Source organism: Sander lucioperca, chromosome 5, assembly GCF_008315115.2.
Source record: "Sander lucioperca isolate FBNREF2018 chromosome 5, SLUC_FBN_1.2, whole genome shotgun sequence".
In the NCBI taxonomy this organism is placed as follows: Eukaryota; Metazoa; Chordata; class Actinopteri; order Perciformes; family Percidae; genus Sander; species Sander lucioperca.
This window is the reverse complement of record NC_050177.1, coordinates 3,199,496-3,216,464: the sequence shown is the minus strand read 5'-3', so window position 1 is coordinate 3,216,464 and position 16,969 is coordinate 3,199,496. Positions and strand designations below refer to the sequence as shown.

At 39.6% G+C, this 16,969-nt stretch overlaps 2 protein-coding genes across 2 annotated transcripts in view; one reads left to right on the top strand and one right to left on the bottom strand.

Annotated features, from left to right (window-relative positions):
• Positions 1-9,834, top strand: part of mcamb (melanoma cell adhesion molecule b) — a 48,550-nt gene extending 38,716 nt beyond the window's left edge. Inside the window, exon 14 of the mRNA XM_036001722.1 lies at positions 9,802-9,834. Within this exon, the coding sequence (XP_035857615.1) occupies positions 9,802-9,804 (3 nt within the window). The 3' untranslated portion in view covers positions 9,805-9,834. The remainder of the gene's footprint in view (positions 1-9,801) is intronic.
• The window catches only part of cbl (Cbl proto-oncogene, E3 ubiquitin protein ligase), a 42,040-nt gene continuing 28,410 nt past the window's right edge, over positions 3,340-16,969 (bottom strand). Inside the window, exons 6-16 of the mRNA XM_031297044.2 lie at positions 14,971-15,108; positions 14,113-14,200; positions 12,978-13,109; positions 12,566-12,784; positions 11,701-11,832; positions 10,698-11,129; positions 9,063-9,151; positions 8,660-8,860; positions 8,446-8,534; positions 8,049-8,291; positions 3,340-6,664 (exon numbers count right to left, since the gene is read on the bottom strand). Coding sequence (XP_031152904.2) covers positions 6,369-6,664; positions 8,049-8,291; positions 8,446-8,534; positions 8,660-8,860; positions 9,063-9,151; positions 10,698-11,129; positions 11,701-11,832; positions 12,566-12,784; positions 12,978-13,109; positions 14,113-14,200; positions 14,971-15,108 — 2,059 coding nt within the window. The 3' untranslated portion in view covers positions 3,340-6,368. The remainder of the gene's footprint in view (positions 6,665-8,048; positions 8,292-8,445; positions 8,535-8,659; positions 8,861-9,062; positions 9,152-10,697; positions 11,130-11,700; positions 11,833-12,565; positions 12,785-12,977; positions 13,110-14,112; positions 14,201-14,970; positions 15,109-16,969) is intronic.

The window sequence follows — 16,969 nt, the reverse complement described above, 5'->3', positions numbered from 1 at the left end:
GTATATTATGTCATGGTATGCCATAAAAATGTCATAAAACTCATAGTATAGTATATCATAAACAATTTATTAAAAAATTATAGTATAGTATGACGAAAAAAAGTCATGAAAAAGTAATCGTATAGTATGTTGAAATAATCATAAAAAAAGTCACATTATAGTATGTCGGAAAAAGTCATAGTATAGTAGGTTGAAAAAAGTCATTAAAAGTCATAGTTTAGTATGTCGATAAAAGTTATAAAAAGTCATAGTATAGTATAGTTAAAAAAGTCATAGTATGGTATGTCGAAAAAAATCATAAAAAAGTCATAGTATAGTACGTAGCAAAAAGTCATAGTATAGTATGTCGAAAAAAGCCTTGAAAAAGTCATCGTATAGTATGTAGAAAGAAATCATAAAAAAATCATAGTATAGTATGTCGAAAAAAGTCATAGTATAGTATTTAATAAAACGTCTTTAAAAATGTCATAGTATAGTATGCCATAAAAATCATAAAAAGTCTTAGTATATAGTATGTCATAAAAAAGTCATAGTATATGATGTCATAAAATGCCATAAAAACCATAGTATCGTATGTCATAAAAATGTTATAAAAAGTCATGGTATAGTATGATGAAAAAAATCATTAAAAAGTCATAGTATAGTATGTAGAAAAAGTTATAAAAAAAGTCATAGTATAGTATGGTGAAAGAATTCATAGTATAGAATGTCGAAAAGAAATCATAAAAAGTCATCATATAGTATGTCGAAAAAAAGTCATAGTATATTGAAGAAAGTCTTAGCACTTAATGGGAATCAAACTCCTAATCTAAGACACCGCAACCAGTCTTCTAACAGACTGAGCTAAGAACAAATCATAGTATCATATGTTGAAAAAAATCATAAAAAGGCATAAAATAGTATGTCAAAAAAAGTTGTGGTATGGTACGTGGAAAAAAGTGATTAAAAAGACATAGTATAGTATGTCGAAAAAAGTCATAATATAGTAAGTCAAGAATAGTACTATGTGATGTAACTGGTACTAACTGGATACCTCAGTTGGTAGAGGGCATTCCCATTTGTAGAGTTTTATTCTGGTATTCTAGTATTATTTCTCTGCGGTAACAATGCTTTTTGGCAATAAATTGTATACCATTGGAAAGCCTGTTTAGTTCCCTTTCAAATGGTCCCCCATTTGTAAGGAACATGCATTTGTGGGATGAGCAGTGAGTATGTGGGTTGCGCCCATGGAAAATTTGCCAAATCTCTGCCAATGCCAAACAGCTTATTCTTATCATTTTCACAACTTCAAGAAAAGTTTGCCTTGCCCTCAAATAACCTGTATAGATTTCTACAAATACGACGCTACATCACAAAGCACACAGATTGGGATAGTCTTAAAAGAGAGCCAACTGATATTGAGTGGTATTTTATACATATTTCTCAACAAGTGGTATCAACAAAGCATAAAGTATCACGTATCTATAAGAGTCTTGCGAAAGACACATCAGACAATACCCTCCATATTAAAAGTGAAAGGGAAATGGAACTCAATACAATTATAGATGATGATACGTGGGAAGATATATGTCTGGCGTGTCATAAAGGGATTGGAAGTCAAATGTGGAAATAATTTGACTGGAAGGTGAAGATAAGATTCTTTAGGACCTCTCTTTAAGGTATCAATGTTTAAAAACAATGCCCCCAACATTTGCTGGAGAAAATGTGGCATGGTGGGGGACCATACCCACATATTCTGGGACTGCTCCGTGATACAGACATACTGGAAAGACATTAAAGAGGAAGTGGACAACATTTTCAGGATGGATCTCCCTCTGGACCCTTTCATTTTTTCCTGGAGAAAACACCTGAAAACTTGCTTTTTAAGGACCAACGCTACATGTTACATATTTTGTTAATGATTGCAAAAAAATGATCACTATTAATTGGATGAAGCCTAGCCCCCCCCTACAATAGCTCAGTGGATACAAAAGATCAAACAGGTCCGTACATGGAAAACATGACTGCTATTCTACAGTTGAAAGCACCTTTGTTCATAAGAAGATGGACTCCTGTCATTCTAGGCCTTGATTTAGAATAATAGCTTGAACATACTGTGATGTGCAATGACTTATTTACCCTGCTTCTATGTAGTCAATATATGTGTTGAATGAAGCTCAACCACAAGGTGACCCTTTTTATTTATTATCTTTATTTTTATTTTTTATTTTTCCTTGTTTTGTTGCTTAAACCTTTCCTTGATAGGGTGTTTGAGGACGTGTGTAGGTTTGTGTTGGTATTGTATTGCTAAAATTCCGGCAATGTTTAATATGGGCAATAAAGTTAAAAAAAACAAATGTAATTAAAAATTCTTATTATAGTGCATAGTTTCTCAAATTGCAGCTCAGAACCATTTTGTGCATTATCTGAACGTGACATCAAATATATACATTATCATTTGCATGCATTATATTTTAATTATTTTAACCCTCGGTCCATTTAAATCTTTTCACATTCAATAGCTCACATTTAATAAACTACTATATACACTAATTTATTTTAAATATACACTACCAGTCAAAAGTTTGTGGTCACTTAGAAATTTTCATTCCACTCCATTATAGACAGAATACCAGCTGAGATCAGTTGCATTGTTTTTTTAATCAAGCAGCAGTTTTCAGATTACATGATGTGCTTACATAATTGCAAAAGGGTTCTCGACTGTTGTAGAAAGAAGTGGCTGATCTTTAATGCAATATCTACATTGCCCATTATCAGCAGCAACCATTCATCCAATGTTCCAAAGGCACATTCTGTTTACTAATCTGATATCATTTTAAAAGGCTAACTGAGAAAACATTGCAGAACCCTTTTGCAATTATGTAAGCACATAATATCATCTGAAAACTGCTGCCCTGGTTAAAAAAAAATGCAACTGATCTCAGCTGGTATTCTGTCTGTAATGGAGTGGAGTGAAAATTTCAAAGTGACCCCAAACTTTTGACCGGTAGTGTATTTTGTTTCATGTGTGCACTTTTCCTATGCATCCCTTAATCATGTCCTATGTCCTAAATTGGCACTCAAGTCATCAAAACTTTTAGAACCCCCTGTTGTACAATATCTGTCAGGACTACAATGAATCAAGTCTGTCAAAAGAAAACAAAAAGTCATTTAAAAAGTCATAGTATAGTATGTCATAAAAAGATCATTGAGTCATCACAAATGGCTTGTGCATCCTGAGTAAATTGTTTAATTTTTACTGTTGACAATGCACTCCTAAATGTCACTTTTGAACTCAGATTCATGGTATCTACAAGCTAAACACATTTCAATATGCATGTATAGAAAAGAGACACGTGATGGCTTTTGCTTATCATTTTATTAACAGCACTGTGCATACTTCCAAAGTGATATGAGCTTTGAAAACCATCGTAAAGTTAATGAATGCCTTTTACTGATGAGAAGCGAAACAGCTACATGGAACAACGGCTCCCTCTTCTGACAGAACGTTAAAGTAACCCAAAACAGAGACTGAGGGTAAGAGGAGCTGGTACGCATCAAGCATCTCTGAGGCTGAGTACTGATTTGGGACCTGGTTTACCTTTCAGGTAAGTAAGACAAACAAAAGGAGACCTTTGACAGATCAGCACTTGTGCTCAAGGATCAGGCCTGATGTGGCTGACAAGGCAGACTGGACAGATTAATACAAGCAATACTGCACAATCTTCTGGCCTTCTGATATCAACAGGTACAGATCAATACCAACAAACTCTCTTCAAAAAGGCCTTAGGCCTTACTCTAATGCATGGTGAGGATCTCTAAACATATGGCACTGTTCACAGAATTATTAACACAAGTAAACAAAACCTTTGGAACAAAATACATGTACTGGAATGCAAAATGAAAAAAAAAACAGCCATTTTCTTTTCATATCACTAACTTTATACAATTAGCTTTTTCTTTAGAGTGACAGTATCAAAGCACAAATTGGTATACTGTGCGAAAACAAAAATAAAAAAGCTAAATAACACAATGACGCGTTGTCATCGAAGCATCAACAAAACATTGGTACAGTATTGAGGATTGGGGACTCCCCGTCTATTACCCATCATTCAAGACATTTCTCAAGGCAACTAGGAACAGAAAAAAAGAGAACTAGAGGATGGCAAGACAGCGCAGAGATAGCTTCCAGTCAACAGACAGCATTACCCAGAATAAGCAAGGGCTGATTAGCTATTGACATGATTTACACTCTCCCCCACCTAAAAAAAACAACATTCTTCTTCATATGCTGGGAGCGGTTCAAGTCAATGTACCTAAAAGCTCTTTGCATTTATTTATCTTATTCATTCATAGTACCGGGAAATGAAGCTGCTGTTTCTAGTCCTGCCAACTTGGGAAATAATATGAAAAATGTGCAAGTTATAACGTGACCAAAAAAAAAAAGTAATAGGCTACTTGTGTGACTTCATTAAGCGGATACTTTTCATGTCACCTGGATGAAGAGATGGCAGGTGAGCTGCTGTCTATGCCAATGAGTCTCCTCTGGGTTTTTGACAGCTCGGGTGAACGCCACTTGTTTAGATAAACATTATTCCTGAGTTAGTTCTTACAGTTGGCCCAAATACTGATTTTAAGTTAGACTTGGGGGTGGGCCAGCAAACCCATGAGCCTACTTTTCAAAAAGCCTCAGCAATCACATTCAATCAAACTCCTTTCAGGGGGGGGTGAACTGCCGCAGAGAAAGGAAGTTGATGTGAAAGAGAGGCCTGAATCTATAAACAAAATGGCTGGTTTCCATAGCATAAACATTGTGTTTGCTTTATTACAGAGTCTAGAATTTATTTAAAAAATGAAACATTTTAAAACACTCAAGAGACGACAGCTTGAGAGGGCTGCAGGCTCACAAGTCACTTATACTTTCAAGTATGCTACATTACCGACCAGAGAAATACGGATGATACTGTCACTTTAAAGAACCAGGATGATGGTTAAACACAATATTCACAAATGTACATTTAAGGCTTAATTATTTAGCACTAACAATAGTAGCAGCAGTGAAGCACTTCTGAATGAATTATAACAACAATATTTATGATCATATTACAGTAATATATTATCAAAGTAAATCAATGAGTTTTTTTTTTTTTTTTTTTTTTTTACACAACACTGGACAGAGCTGGAGACAGAATATTTTAACCAGCCAGCCAATGACGTTAGACAAAGACAGAACGAAAACGTTTCAGCCACCACGGATCACACAACACTAGCCTGTCTGGTACTGCAGGGTCGTCAACATTAGTACGTCCTCTAATAATCTCACTGCCAGGCTCTACAGCTACACTAGGCCCTGCCATATGAGTTAGAGCAGTAGTACATTTACAGAACACACGTCTGAGTATACTGACTGTAATTCCACATTCATGTTGTACAGGAACAGGGGGTTCATTTAAGAGCAAGGAGGAAGTCTGGCAGACACGCACACACATGCATGCTCACATACACAAACTCACAAATATAAACACACACTGCCAGACAGCCCAGACCCGAAACCATCGTCATGCTACTTTGAAAAATACAACACGACAAAACAAGCATGTTTTTCTAAAAAAAAGAAGTACCAAAGCAACATTGTTAATCAAAGGCCATAACAGACTGAATTCATAATGAAAAAGCTCGGCTGCACGTCTTCTAAGCTGCTGCTGACTGAGCACATCCTGGTGAGGAAGACACCCTGACTCTTCCTCACGTGTATTTCTCCCCACACTCACATCCCTCAGTCTGAGAGAAAGGGCCAAACCCCCCCTTTAATTTGGTCCCCACATCACTTGTACCAACAGCGACCCTCAAAGCTGAAGTCATTTTTACATACTGTATATGCAAGTACTGTATATATTACACACATTTAATATATATTTGTTCATATATTAAATTTTCATATAGACATACATTTTTTTGTTTTTATTTGTGAGGTGTTGGTTACATTTTCAGCAAGAGGCTTCGACATCAAAGATAAGAATCTGTCTTTCCAGGATTTCTACGAAAGTTTCGCGCCATGTGGCGTCCCGTCATTGTTTCAGACACGGTTAGTCACTCCTACGGAGATGTCCATGAAAACGAAAAAGGCCTGCTGTAGCAGTTTAAAGAAGGCCAGACACTGTTAAAAGCGCATGGAGTGCAGATCGCGGATGTCCCAGAGACGCTGTGAGTTCGCAGGAGTAACAGCCAGTTAAAAATCCACAGGGATGTAGGGCGTCAGCCAGCACCGGAGGTAGTGCTGCAGGCAATGAGCTTTGGGCTTTGGGCTAGGCTGTGCCGACCTAGACCCAACCAGGCTGGGCCAAGCTAGGGCGAGAGAGCAAACAGGAGAGAGAGGCACAAGGAGCGTGCTATGTAAGAATATGCGCGGTGGAGGGAATGGAGACAAACTCGCGTAAGATATTCTTGGCCATTTCGATATTGTTCTGTGCAATCAGCAGTGCTTTCTGGATGTCCTGGTAAGAGTATCCCTGACTCATGAGGTGCTCGATCTCGCTACTGATTTGAGGGTTGGCTTCTCCTCCTGTTGCACCACCATTGGGTGGAGCAGGGACGGGCGGGACAGGGCTGGGTCGACGCTCCGAGCTGATTCGTCTGGGCAGGGGCTTTGGAGGTCTCTCTGGTGCTTCCACCGGCTCTGAAAAGGCTGAAGAAAAGGGGAGAGGGAATGTTTACGTCTTTAAAGCCAAAAAAAGGTCTGGAAAACTCTTAAGTTTAGATTAAACCTGAAACAAGATCCATTCCTTTTTAAATGCCGTTAAAAGGTCATTATAAAAAAAGATTTACTTTACTGAAAATAATTTACATCTCATTTAAAAAACATCCTGATCACTTTAATGAAGCGCCTGTAGCAAACAGCCCACTGAGTATTTGCCTGCAATAAGTTAAGTGTTTTTTTTAAATCATACTGCATATGGTGAACTGGTTGATCTTTTCACTGCAGCAACCTTTAATAAAGCACTCATAAAGAGTCAAATTATGATCTGAGAGCTTGTCAGCTTGTCTGAGAGCCACTTAATTGGTCCTCAGATGTAACGATTTAAGTCTTCAGTGGAACACTCAGACAGCTGGCAATCATCATACTGTAGGAAGTAAATGTCAGCTCACTGCAGAGACAAGGAGATTACTCTGAGAAATAAATGCTTTTCGACCTCCTTCTACTGAATGTGCTAAGGCCACTAATGCTGCATTAGTTGCAAACCTCCACATAACCTTGCGGTCTGCGACATCTCAGTGGTCAACATGAGATTCTGATGATACAGACGGTCATTCCAAAATCCTGGAGGCATCACTTAACTGTTTTTCTAGTTTTAAGGTCACTGATGTAACTGAGCAGCTCTCTATAATTACTGGTCTTTACCCTTTTGCACACAGTGATTGCACATACTGGAGCAAATTATGTATGGAAATCAATTCATGGTAATCTATCAACGTCTAACATTAACCTCAGAGAGCTTCTGGGAAATCTGCATAATGTCTGGCCTCATATCAGGTAGCAGAAAAATGCTTTAGTCAACTTTTCAGGCTGCTCTCCAGGTCAGAGGACTTTTCTTCTACTTCAAGATATTGATTCATCAGCAAATTTAGCTTTTTGGCCAGTAACTACCTGAACAAAGAGGCTGCTGTTCATTTTTACATTAAGTCATTTTATGAAACAGACACACCATTTTGTACCACTAATGTAAAATATTCATTTTTAAGTGCCATGTCTCTTACTAAAGCCCATTTTTCAAAAGGGTCAGTTCACCCAAATTTCCTATTTATCCTAATTCTATCTAGCCATTTAGGTAGTTTCATTTTTATTTAATTCTTTCTGCAAGCCAGAGGTGGTAAAGATATCCCTTTATCTAGCACATGTAGCCTTGGATGATGTAGGTAATGTCACAGTAACAAAATCCCTTCTTTGATAAGATGGCTTGTTGTTAATGACCCCATAATTTGGGAGACTATTAACTATATTATAATATTAAAAGTGAATTATATTATGCATTAAAAGCAAGCTCTGGCTCAACAGGGGCAAGTATGCTTACAGGCTGCGGCTCCAGCGTCCGAATCTAGAGAAAGGCGGCTGAAAGCAGCTATGGTAGATGAGCATGATGAGGAAGATGAAGAGGAGGAAGACGACCCCCCCAGTTCTGAAAGGGTCCGTCGAGCTGTGGGCATTGGCACCCAGGGTTTTGGGAAGTCATAGCCGTTCTCCTCCTCTTCCCTGTCCTCGGCTGCATGGTCTCTGGGACCATTGGTCATCGCCAGAGGGGGCAACTCGGAATAGTCTGGGATGGATCGAAAACAATGCATTAGCCCTAATAGTCCCTATAGTATCTGATATATATATAGAGAGTGTTGTTCCACCAGCGGTTAATTTAAAGAGATAACACAAAGGGCTGTCCTCGTCCACCTGATCCAAAGATTGATGAATCAAAATACCTGAATCTCTGGCTTGTTGTGACCTGGCCTGGATGTTGTACATGGCTTCATACATTTGAGGTCCATCCTCTAGTTCAGCCAGTGTCAGCCTACAATTAAAAAAAACAACAAAATTTAAACAACAACAACCATTAACAGACGCAGTACTGCAGTCACCAAAGTCATTTCATCTAGATGTGCTGCTGGAGGTGGATTCATTGAGTGTTTTGAATACCGTGAGTTGAGTGTGGAGGCTTGTGTCTGGAGTGCCGATAGAGCCTGAGGCTGTTGAGGCCTCGGGACTGGTGGGGTCTCCCCTACAGGTGGTGCCGTGATAGGGGGCAGGACGGGGCGAGAGGAGGGGATCATGTACTCCGACTCCTCCTCACTGTCACGTGCCTCCTCTCCCATCACTGGCCTCTGAGCTGGAGAATGTCTGGGAACAAATAACCCAAGAATATTTACACTACAACTGTAAATATGGATTTATGAAATATAAAAACTAAAAGGTGAAATGTTTTGAGCTTCCTAAAATACGTATTGTTTGGCCTTTGTGATCTGTAAGTAAGCAACAATCAGTCATTCAAAGATGAGAGGCTCCACTCCTCTAATGTCATTATGGTGCCAGTACAACATACCTTCTTGCCAGTGAATAGATGGCGTTGGCTGAGGCCGAGGGCTTGACTTTGGGGTTGTCATAGTCTTGACAGGCCGCTGCTGCAAGACTCTGGAAAGGAAGCAGAGGCAGAAATCTCAGAAACTTTAAAGTGAAGAATTATTTCATCATCAAAATCTTGAAACCAATTATTAAAGATATAGTTTGGCATAAAGGGAAATGTGCTTATTCGATTTCTTGCTGAAAGTTAGATGAGAAGATTGATGCCTCTCTCATGTCTGTACCATCCATATATAAAGCTGGTGCCAGCAGCCGGTTAGCTTAGCTTAGTATTAAGACTTAGCCTGGGTAAACCCTGACGAACTTCCGGCAAATTTGAGATTTGCTCTGCAAGTCAGTCTGGCGAAGAGCCCATTCAAACCCATTTCCAATGTCCCCAAAATCGAGGCACCAATCACAACCGCTGAGGCGACCTTTACACCAATCACAACCGCTGAGGCGGGCTTTACATTGTTGTTTACATTCAACATGACGGCTACCGAAGCGCAGCGTCACCCGGATCGTTGGTCTGATTGGTTGGACTATCCAATGCGCCCAGAGGCATTTGAGCGGCGTCCGTTGGTGACGCCCCTTTGGAAATGAACTGTCAATGAACCTTCCCCAGACCCACTCTCAGTTACAACTGAGAGTGGGTCTGGTGTCAACCAGGCTAATTAAGACTGGAAACAGGGGGAAATGGCTAACTTGGCTCTGCCCAAAGGTAAAAAAAAAAATATAATAAAAAAAATCCACCTACCAGCACCTCTAAAGCTAACTAACACATTCCTGAGCTAAGCTAACAGCTGCTGCCTCTGGCTTTATATTCAACGTTTGAACTTACTCCAAAGAAGGCCAAAAAACACAGTTCCCAAAATGAAAAAATTACTTTGACACTAACAAAAATGTAACTCTAATGCCACAGACAGCAGGGCCAAACCCAAGTGAACAACATGGAGTTTATAAATATTTAGGGCTGCAACTAACGATTATTTTCATAGTCGATTAATCTGTTGATTATTTTCTCGATTAATCGATTAGTTGTTTGATCTATAAACATGTCAAAACATGGTGAAAAATGTGGATCAGTGTTTCCCAAAGCCTAAGAGGACGTCCTCAAATGTCTTGTTTTGTCCAAAACTCAAAGATCTTCAGTTTACTGTCACAAAGGAGAGAAGAAACTAGAAGATATTCACATTTAACAAGCTGGAATCAGAGAAATCTTATTTCTTTTAATAAAAAAATGACTCAAACGATTAATCGATTATCAAAATAGTTGGCGATTAATTTAATAGTTGACAACTAATCGATTAATCGTTGCACCTCTATAAATATTATTACCTCTATTAATATATTATTATTAATAAAGGTAATGAATACACCTTTGATTGCAATTTAAAAAGTGATCAAACAGTGGCTGTGTAGAGGGTGACTAAGATAAAAACCCACCCACCTATACTGTACAGTATAGTGGATTGTTAGAAGGTGGAAACCCGTTTATCTTTTCAGTTCTCTTACTTGGACAGTTACTACTAAAATGTTATGTGTTCATAATTGTAGCCAATGAATACATATCCAACCAAATGTAGATTAGTGTGTGGTGTTTTGTAGTTTCTCTGACCAGCTGGTGGTCCAGACTGAGGGAGCTGTTGTTCTTCTGTGAGTCTGAGCGTGTGTCTAGAGCAGAGGGCAGCGCCAAGGGGAGGGAGTGTCGGTTGGAGAGTTCCCTGACACCTGCTCGAATGTCCACTCCCAGAATGGAGACTTGGGTGGATGAGGAAGAGGAGGAGGATGACGACGACGACGACGAGGAAGAGGAGGTCGGGGCCTTGGGAACAGGCCGGGAGTTCCAGTCAGCCAGGGGCCGGTTTGGGGGTGTAGGAGGGAGCTTATCTCGAGGGGTCTCCCCAGGAGTGCAGGGTAAGGGCCGCCTCTGCAGCCGTCCATCGGGGGCTGCCCCGGCTGTGTGTGGGCGGTCTGGAGGAGGAGGAGGGGGGAGATCCCTCAGCGCTGGGGGGAGGGGAAGAGGCTTGTCTTTGTGGTGAGATGCTGCCTGGAGGGGAGAAACAGAGATGGAGGGAACTCATTTAGTCTACATAATCAAAGAAAACTGCTGTTAAAGTGCTGTTATCTTCTGAAAATAATCCGTTTGGCAACAAGACCACTGTGTAAGCATTCATCATCATAATCAACAACATTCATAACTTAGATGAGCACCACGAAGGAAAATGTTCATCATCCAAAGACAATTCCAGCTTCCTATCTACAGTTTTCATTTATCTGAGTGAGTGGGTGAGTGAGTGAATGAGTGGAAATGCATTTTAAAATGACTTATATGCAGAATATAAAATACACTGATTATTGTGGCACTGTCATTTCAACACCTTACTTTTGTCCAGCGGGTAAGAGAAGTAAGCATAATTTTAGTAACCGCTGGGTTACAAGTGAAATTATTCTAAAATTTTAGTCTGATTTTGCTCTCTGCTTCAACTCTGTTGATACACTATAAAAGTCAAGTTACACATGCTGTTTGACTGTGCAATACTTAAATGATTTACCAAACATTTATTTTAATATCCTCTTTTGCCTGAGCAAGGTGTTGTTGGTTGTGTATATCCAGTTACCTTACTGGTGAGCCCGGGGCTGGAGGCACCAGGGGGGTTGGGAGGTCTGTGTGGTAGCAGGTCGAGCCTGGGCGGCACAGGGGGAAGAGAGGACTGAGGAGCCATGGACATAGGTGACGGGGGGCGCTCCACCTGGATCAACAGCAAAACACCCATCACATCAGCTACATTTTAACGGAATCAGTTTTTATCTTTTGACAACTTCTCATGATACAAGTCATCCACAGAGTCTGCTGTCAATCTAACTTTTGTTAGAGCTTTATTTTTGCTCAAAAATAGGAGGGAAAACAATAAAAAGAAATCCATGACTCGTTTTGTTTCAACACAAACTATTTATGAAGTACAGCTAAGTACTTCACGGTTTACAAGTATATTTAAAGAAATGGTCAAACATGAGAAAGAGGTCGGGTTAGCCGTGAAAGCCAAAAAAATTCTACGGACCACATCAAAGTGTGTGTGATCTCAGGTATTCGCCTTCTTTATAAGCAGACTAATGCACACAGAGTTTCTCGGAGGCACATAAAAGATTGAAGATAGTAGAATGCCTCACATATCAAATACCGAGAGGCACAAAAAAAGCTGCTACCTTGGCACCATGAAAGATGGAGATGAAAGACTTGAGATATGAGCCTTGTGCTTGAAGCTCCCAAAAAGTGAAAAAGGGGCAAGGCAGGGAATGTTTCATCTGTACAGGGATGGGTCTCTCAGAAAAATAGAGAGGACAGTAGCAACCCATGAGGTGCACCCAGTGCCTCAATGTTTTATCAATGGAACAGAACAGCTTACCCAGTGTCATGACTAGAAACATTTAGGCAAACCTTTTGTCTAAATTAAGTAAAGACCATTCCACAATCTCATATATTACCTTTGTACAGGCAAGTTTGCTCATCATAAGGTGAGGGTCTTCAAGTCTGTCGTCGTCATCATCGTCATAGCTGGGTGATGGGGCACCCTCAGCCCCATATGTGCCCCTGCAGGAGCCCCCACTGTTGTCCTTGGGGTCAAAAGGATCCACAACAATGGGCTCTGTACCCTTAATCTCACAGCGACAGAAGGGACAACCCGTTCCCTGACCCTCTGACTCCTGTAACACAGGCACAATAGCAGATGTTAACAGCACACAGAGATGAAAGGAGGGTATGTGCTTTTATATGTCTGTTATGTCTGCCGAGAAGAACACTTCAGCAGTGAGTTCTCCTCTCAACAGGTATGAGTAATGACACTTAACTTGGAGAAATCAACCCACACAAACCCGTTCCATCCACCCACACTCTTACCTGCCAGGCAGTGAGACAGGAGGTGCACATGAGATGACCACAGGGCTCAATCTTCACATCCTTGTCGTTCTCGGCACAGATCTTACACAGCTGGAAAGTGGAGCCCATCTCACAGTACAGCTCATACTGCTCCTGAGGGGGAAAAAATGAGGCAACTATGAGCTTTCAGTGCCTAAACACAGTAACATCATACAGTACTGACACCATCTGAGATCATTTCTAGAGAGCCCAGAAGGATCTGGAGCCAAGTTAAAATGTGGGGGCGTATTTTTAGTTTCAGTCCTGTGCTCAATCAAAACAGGTCTGTTCATAAACACCTTTACAAAACCCTGAGACGATACGTATGTCTTTAACAATATTTCACAAATTTTTTACAGTTTTATATCTTGCGCATTTAACATGATGTGTCCTTCAATGTGATGACAGTATGAAATATTGAAAGACAGATGGGGTTTCCTATAGTGCTTAATAAAGGGAGCTCACACTGACAACAGACCAATTTGCGTGAACTATAAAACTATTAAAATCTGAAATGCACCATTTACCTTAATTTAACTTTTATTTTAGACATTTTACTTGGGGAACTCAACACTGTTTACTTTAGTGAACTTTAAAGAAGGTGACAACACTAAGCGAAAATACCAATAAAATATAATAAATAAATAAATAAATAAATATATATATATATATATTAAATAATACCAATAAAATATATATATATTTTATTGGTATTATATATTAAATATACCTATATCATAATGTTCTACATTAATTATTTATGCTACTGCTGCCTTCACTACATTTACCTTTATTTTTGATATTTTTTTTACAGGGAAAAGCATTTGTATCCAGTTTATCTTACTTATTAAATATAAATGTCAGACAGAAAAATGTTTGTTTAAATCTTTAAAACTCAGTTCCTGTGTGGTGTTCTATCATGCCTTCTACTTCTGCTTCCTTTTGGTCATGCACTAGACTGTTGCATCAATTCTTTTTTTCAACTGAGATCTTTAATGAGCTGTGTGCGCGCACCAAAAAAAGCCATTTGACATTTACAATAAAATGCCAAAGACCAGCAAGAATGCATAAGATATTAAAGAGTGAGGATGCAGTCTGAGAAGCACAGTGCTCTGACCTGTGTGACTTTGATGTGGTCTTGAGGCGAAGGCTCACACAGTCCTGTCAGATCTGGGTTTTGGGTCCGGCCATCTGGGAATAAATAGCTGGAGATGAAGAGGCACATAAAATTAGAAGGTATGTACAGGGGGGAGCCTAAAAGTATCCTTGGGTATTTCAACAGACATTTTCATTTAAAAGTTATCACCATAATTAGTTAGTATGATTATACTGCATGTATACCTGACAGGCTGCGGGAACGAAAACATCTGTTCAGTCCATTCATTCAATCTGGCACAGTGTTTTAATATCATCACCGAGATGATGCATGTAGAGTACGTGACTATTTTACAAATGGGTCAGATGGTGTGTAATTACCATTTGATAATTTTTTTGTAAATGCAGGCGATACGCTGTATAGGCTTTAAAATCAGGATTTGATTACAGGTTGGGGCAGGCCAATCATAGCTTTCATTAAAAGAGTCAACGCTGGCATTAAAAGATGAGTTTAATGCCAGCCAGCTAAACCACTGACTAGCTGCACATTAGAAATCACCAGTTCTATTCTGGTTATGATAACACTGGAATGGTGGGAACAGGCAATATGATATTGGTTTAGAGCTGAAAGGCAGATTCAATCGTGAGATGCAGAGCAGAGCTTAATAGTTTACACAGAGATGCATGCGTTGTGGGAAAAGAGGAAAGGAATGACACCGAAAAAGAAAAACACTGCATATAACAGGAAGCTTGACTTATAGATTATTTATTAAAAACTGAGTCAAATAGACCAAGACTTAGCCACAGATACACAGCGCAGGGGTCCAGATGAAAAGCTTGACAGATATAAGTGTGCCAAACAAAATGCCAGTGCACTTACAATCCTTCCCTGAAGCCATCTATGAGGGCCTGAAAGAGGGGTTTATTGTGGGGAATGGTCTGGAGTATGTTTCCATCTGCTGTCACGTAGCCGATGGCCCACTGGCCCAGCCGTGTACAGCTCAGTCGGAAGATGTAACTGAGGAGAAAGAGCAACAACACATTTATTAGACCTCAAGGTAGGGCTGCGCGATATGGAGAAAATCAAATATCACAATATTTTTGACCAAACACCTCGATGTCGATATTGCAACGATATCGTAAGGTTGACAGTTGGTGCTTTCACAAAATATCGTCCACATTTATATTTTAGATAAATAACCATCATAATGTGGATATAATGTCTAAGTGGTTAAAGGCAAATAATTGAACAGCTAGAACAGTCTGGTAAATTCAGAAAATGACACCACTTTACTGTAATGCAGCCTTTGAAACCAGGAAATGACTAAACTTACCATGTAACGATATTAAAATTCTTCAAAATCTAAGACGATATCTAGTCTCATATCACGATCTCGATATAATACTGAAATATTGCCCAGCCCTACCTCAAGGATACACGGAATGCGTTTTGGTGAGTAACACTGAATGTAAACATAACTTTTTCTCTTAACAAGATAACGCCACAGTTACAAGTGTAACGATGCTGTGGGATGGGTGGGCGTGCCTTTATCAACTGCTCACAGTCAGGTAAATTGGTTTGTCTCATGGACACTGATAGGTTGGATATTTCAGCATTCAGGTTTTCAAATGTATTTCAAATCTTGTATGTAGTGTACTACACAAGAAGGTTAATCTGGGGACAACCTTCACACACAGGGAATTGGAGCCTGGAATGTGTGAATCTATTATAAGTATTTCCATATAAGGATTAGGTTTGAGGTAATATTGTCCCACACAAATAGATAGATTGGAATGTGTGAAGCCCCAAAAAGTATAAAGGAAGAGTTATTCTGATGCTCATAGAGACACTATGGGTACATGCTCTTAGGAGTGTGTAAACGTGGTTATCTCCCTCTCTCGGAGAGAAACTTGTTCAATATTGAATAGAGCTGCATTTAATCTAAATTCATCGGACTGGTCATCTGTGAAGTCTCCAAACATCATTTCGGAGCTATCAGACACCAGCAGCTGTGCTTTAACCTATTCTATAGTGGAAAGGTAGCAGTGGCTACAAGAGGCTGCATCAGTCTGGAAAGACATGCAGCCACTATTCCTAATACTCAACATTTGCTGCCTCCTTGTTTCTATGTACAAGTTAAGAATTTTGTATCAGGAAATTGCCTAATTAAGAATCAGGGGTATTGAATACCCGTGCAAAGAAGCCTGTCTTTGTACACTAGCCACAGCATTCAGGGCAAGCTGGAGACCACTGGTATGTGACTGAGGTAGGCCAGAAAAGGGGAATTACATTAATCTATCCTAACGACACAGATGCATGTATTAGAATTTCCTCACCAGTGACAACTTCCAGGAATTGAGTTTGGAGATACTGCACAAGTGGAAAAAAGTAGTCTTGGTGATGGCCTCGGCGTTTAGCTTAGAAGTGGAACAACTACTTTACCCGTAATACAAACAGAACACTACTGACAGTAAGCTGTAATTTAGAGTGTCAAAATGCTGCGCTCACATAGACCAATAACTGCTCGGATGTCAACGTGGCCCTACACAGGCCAAGCCTAAATAGTGACATCAGCTTTCAGTGTACAATCAGGCCATTGAGACACAGACACAGACACACACACACACACACACACAAAGCAGGGGTTACCAGTGGACTAGTCTTTAGTAGATCAGACGGCTGCTTCAACAAATGTTTCACACAAATTTACACATTTACGTGTGTGTTTGTGTGCAGAGAGATACCATGAGTCACTTAGGTACAAATTATGTTTGTATTTAACTATGTACATTACACACTCAAACACACTAACATATATCGTTTCCTGAGCAGGGATGAAAATAGGTCCTTAGAGCTTGAGTAAACCCGCAACCATGCT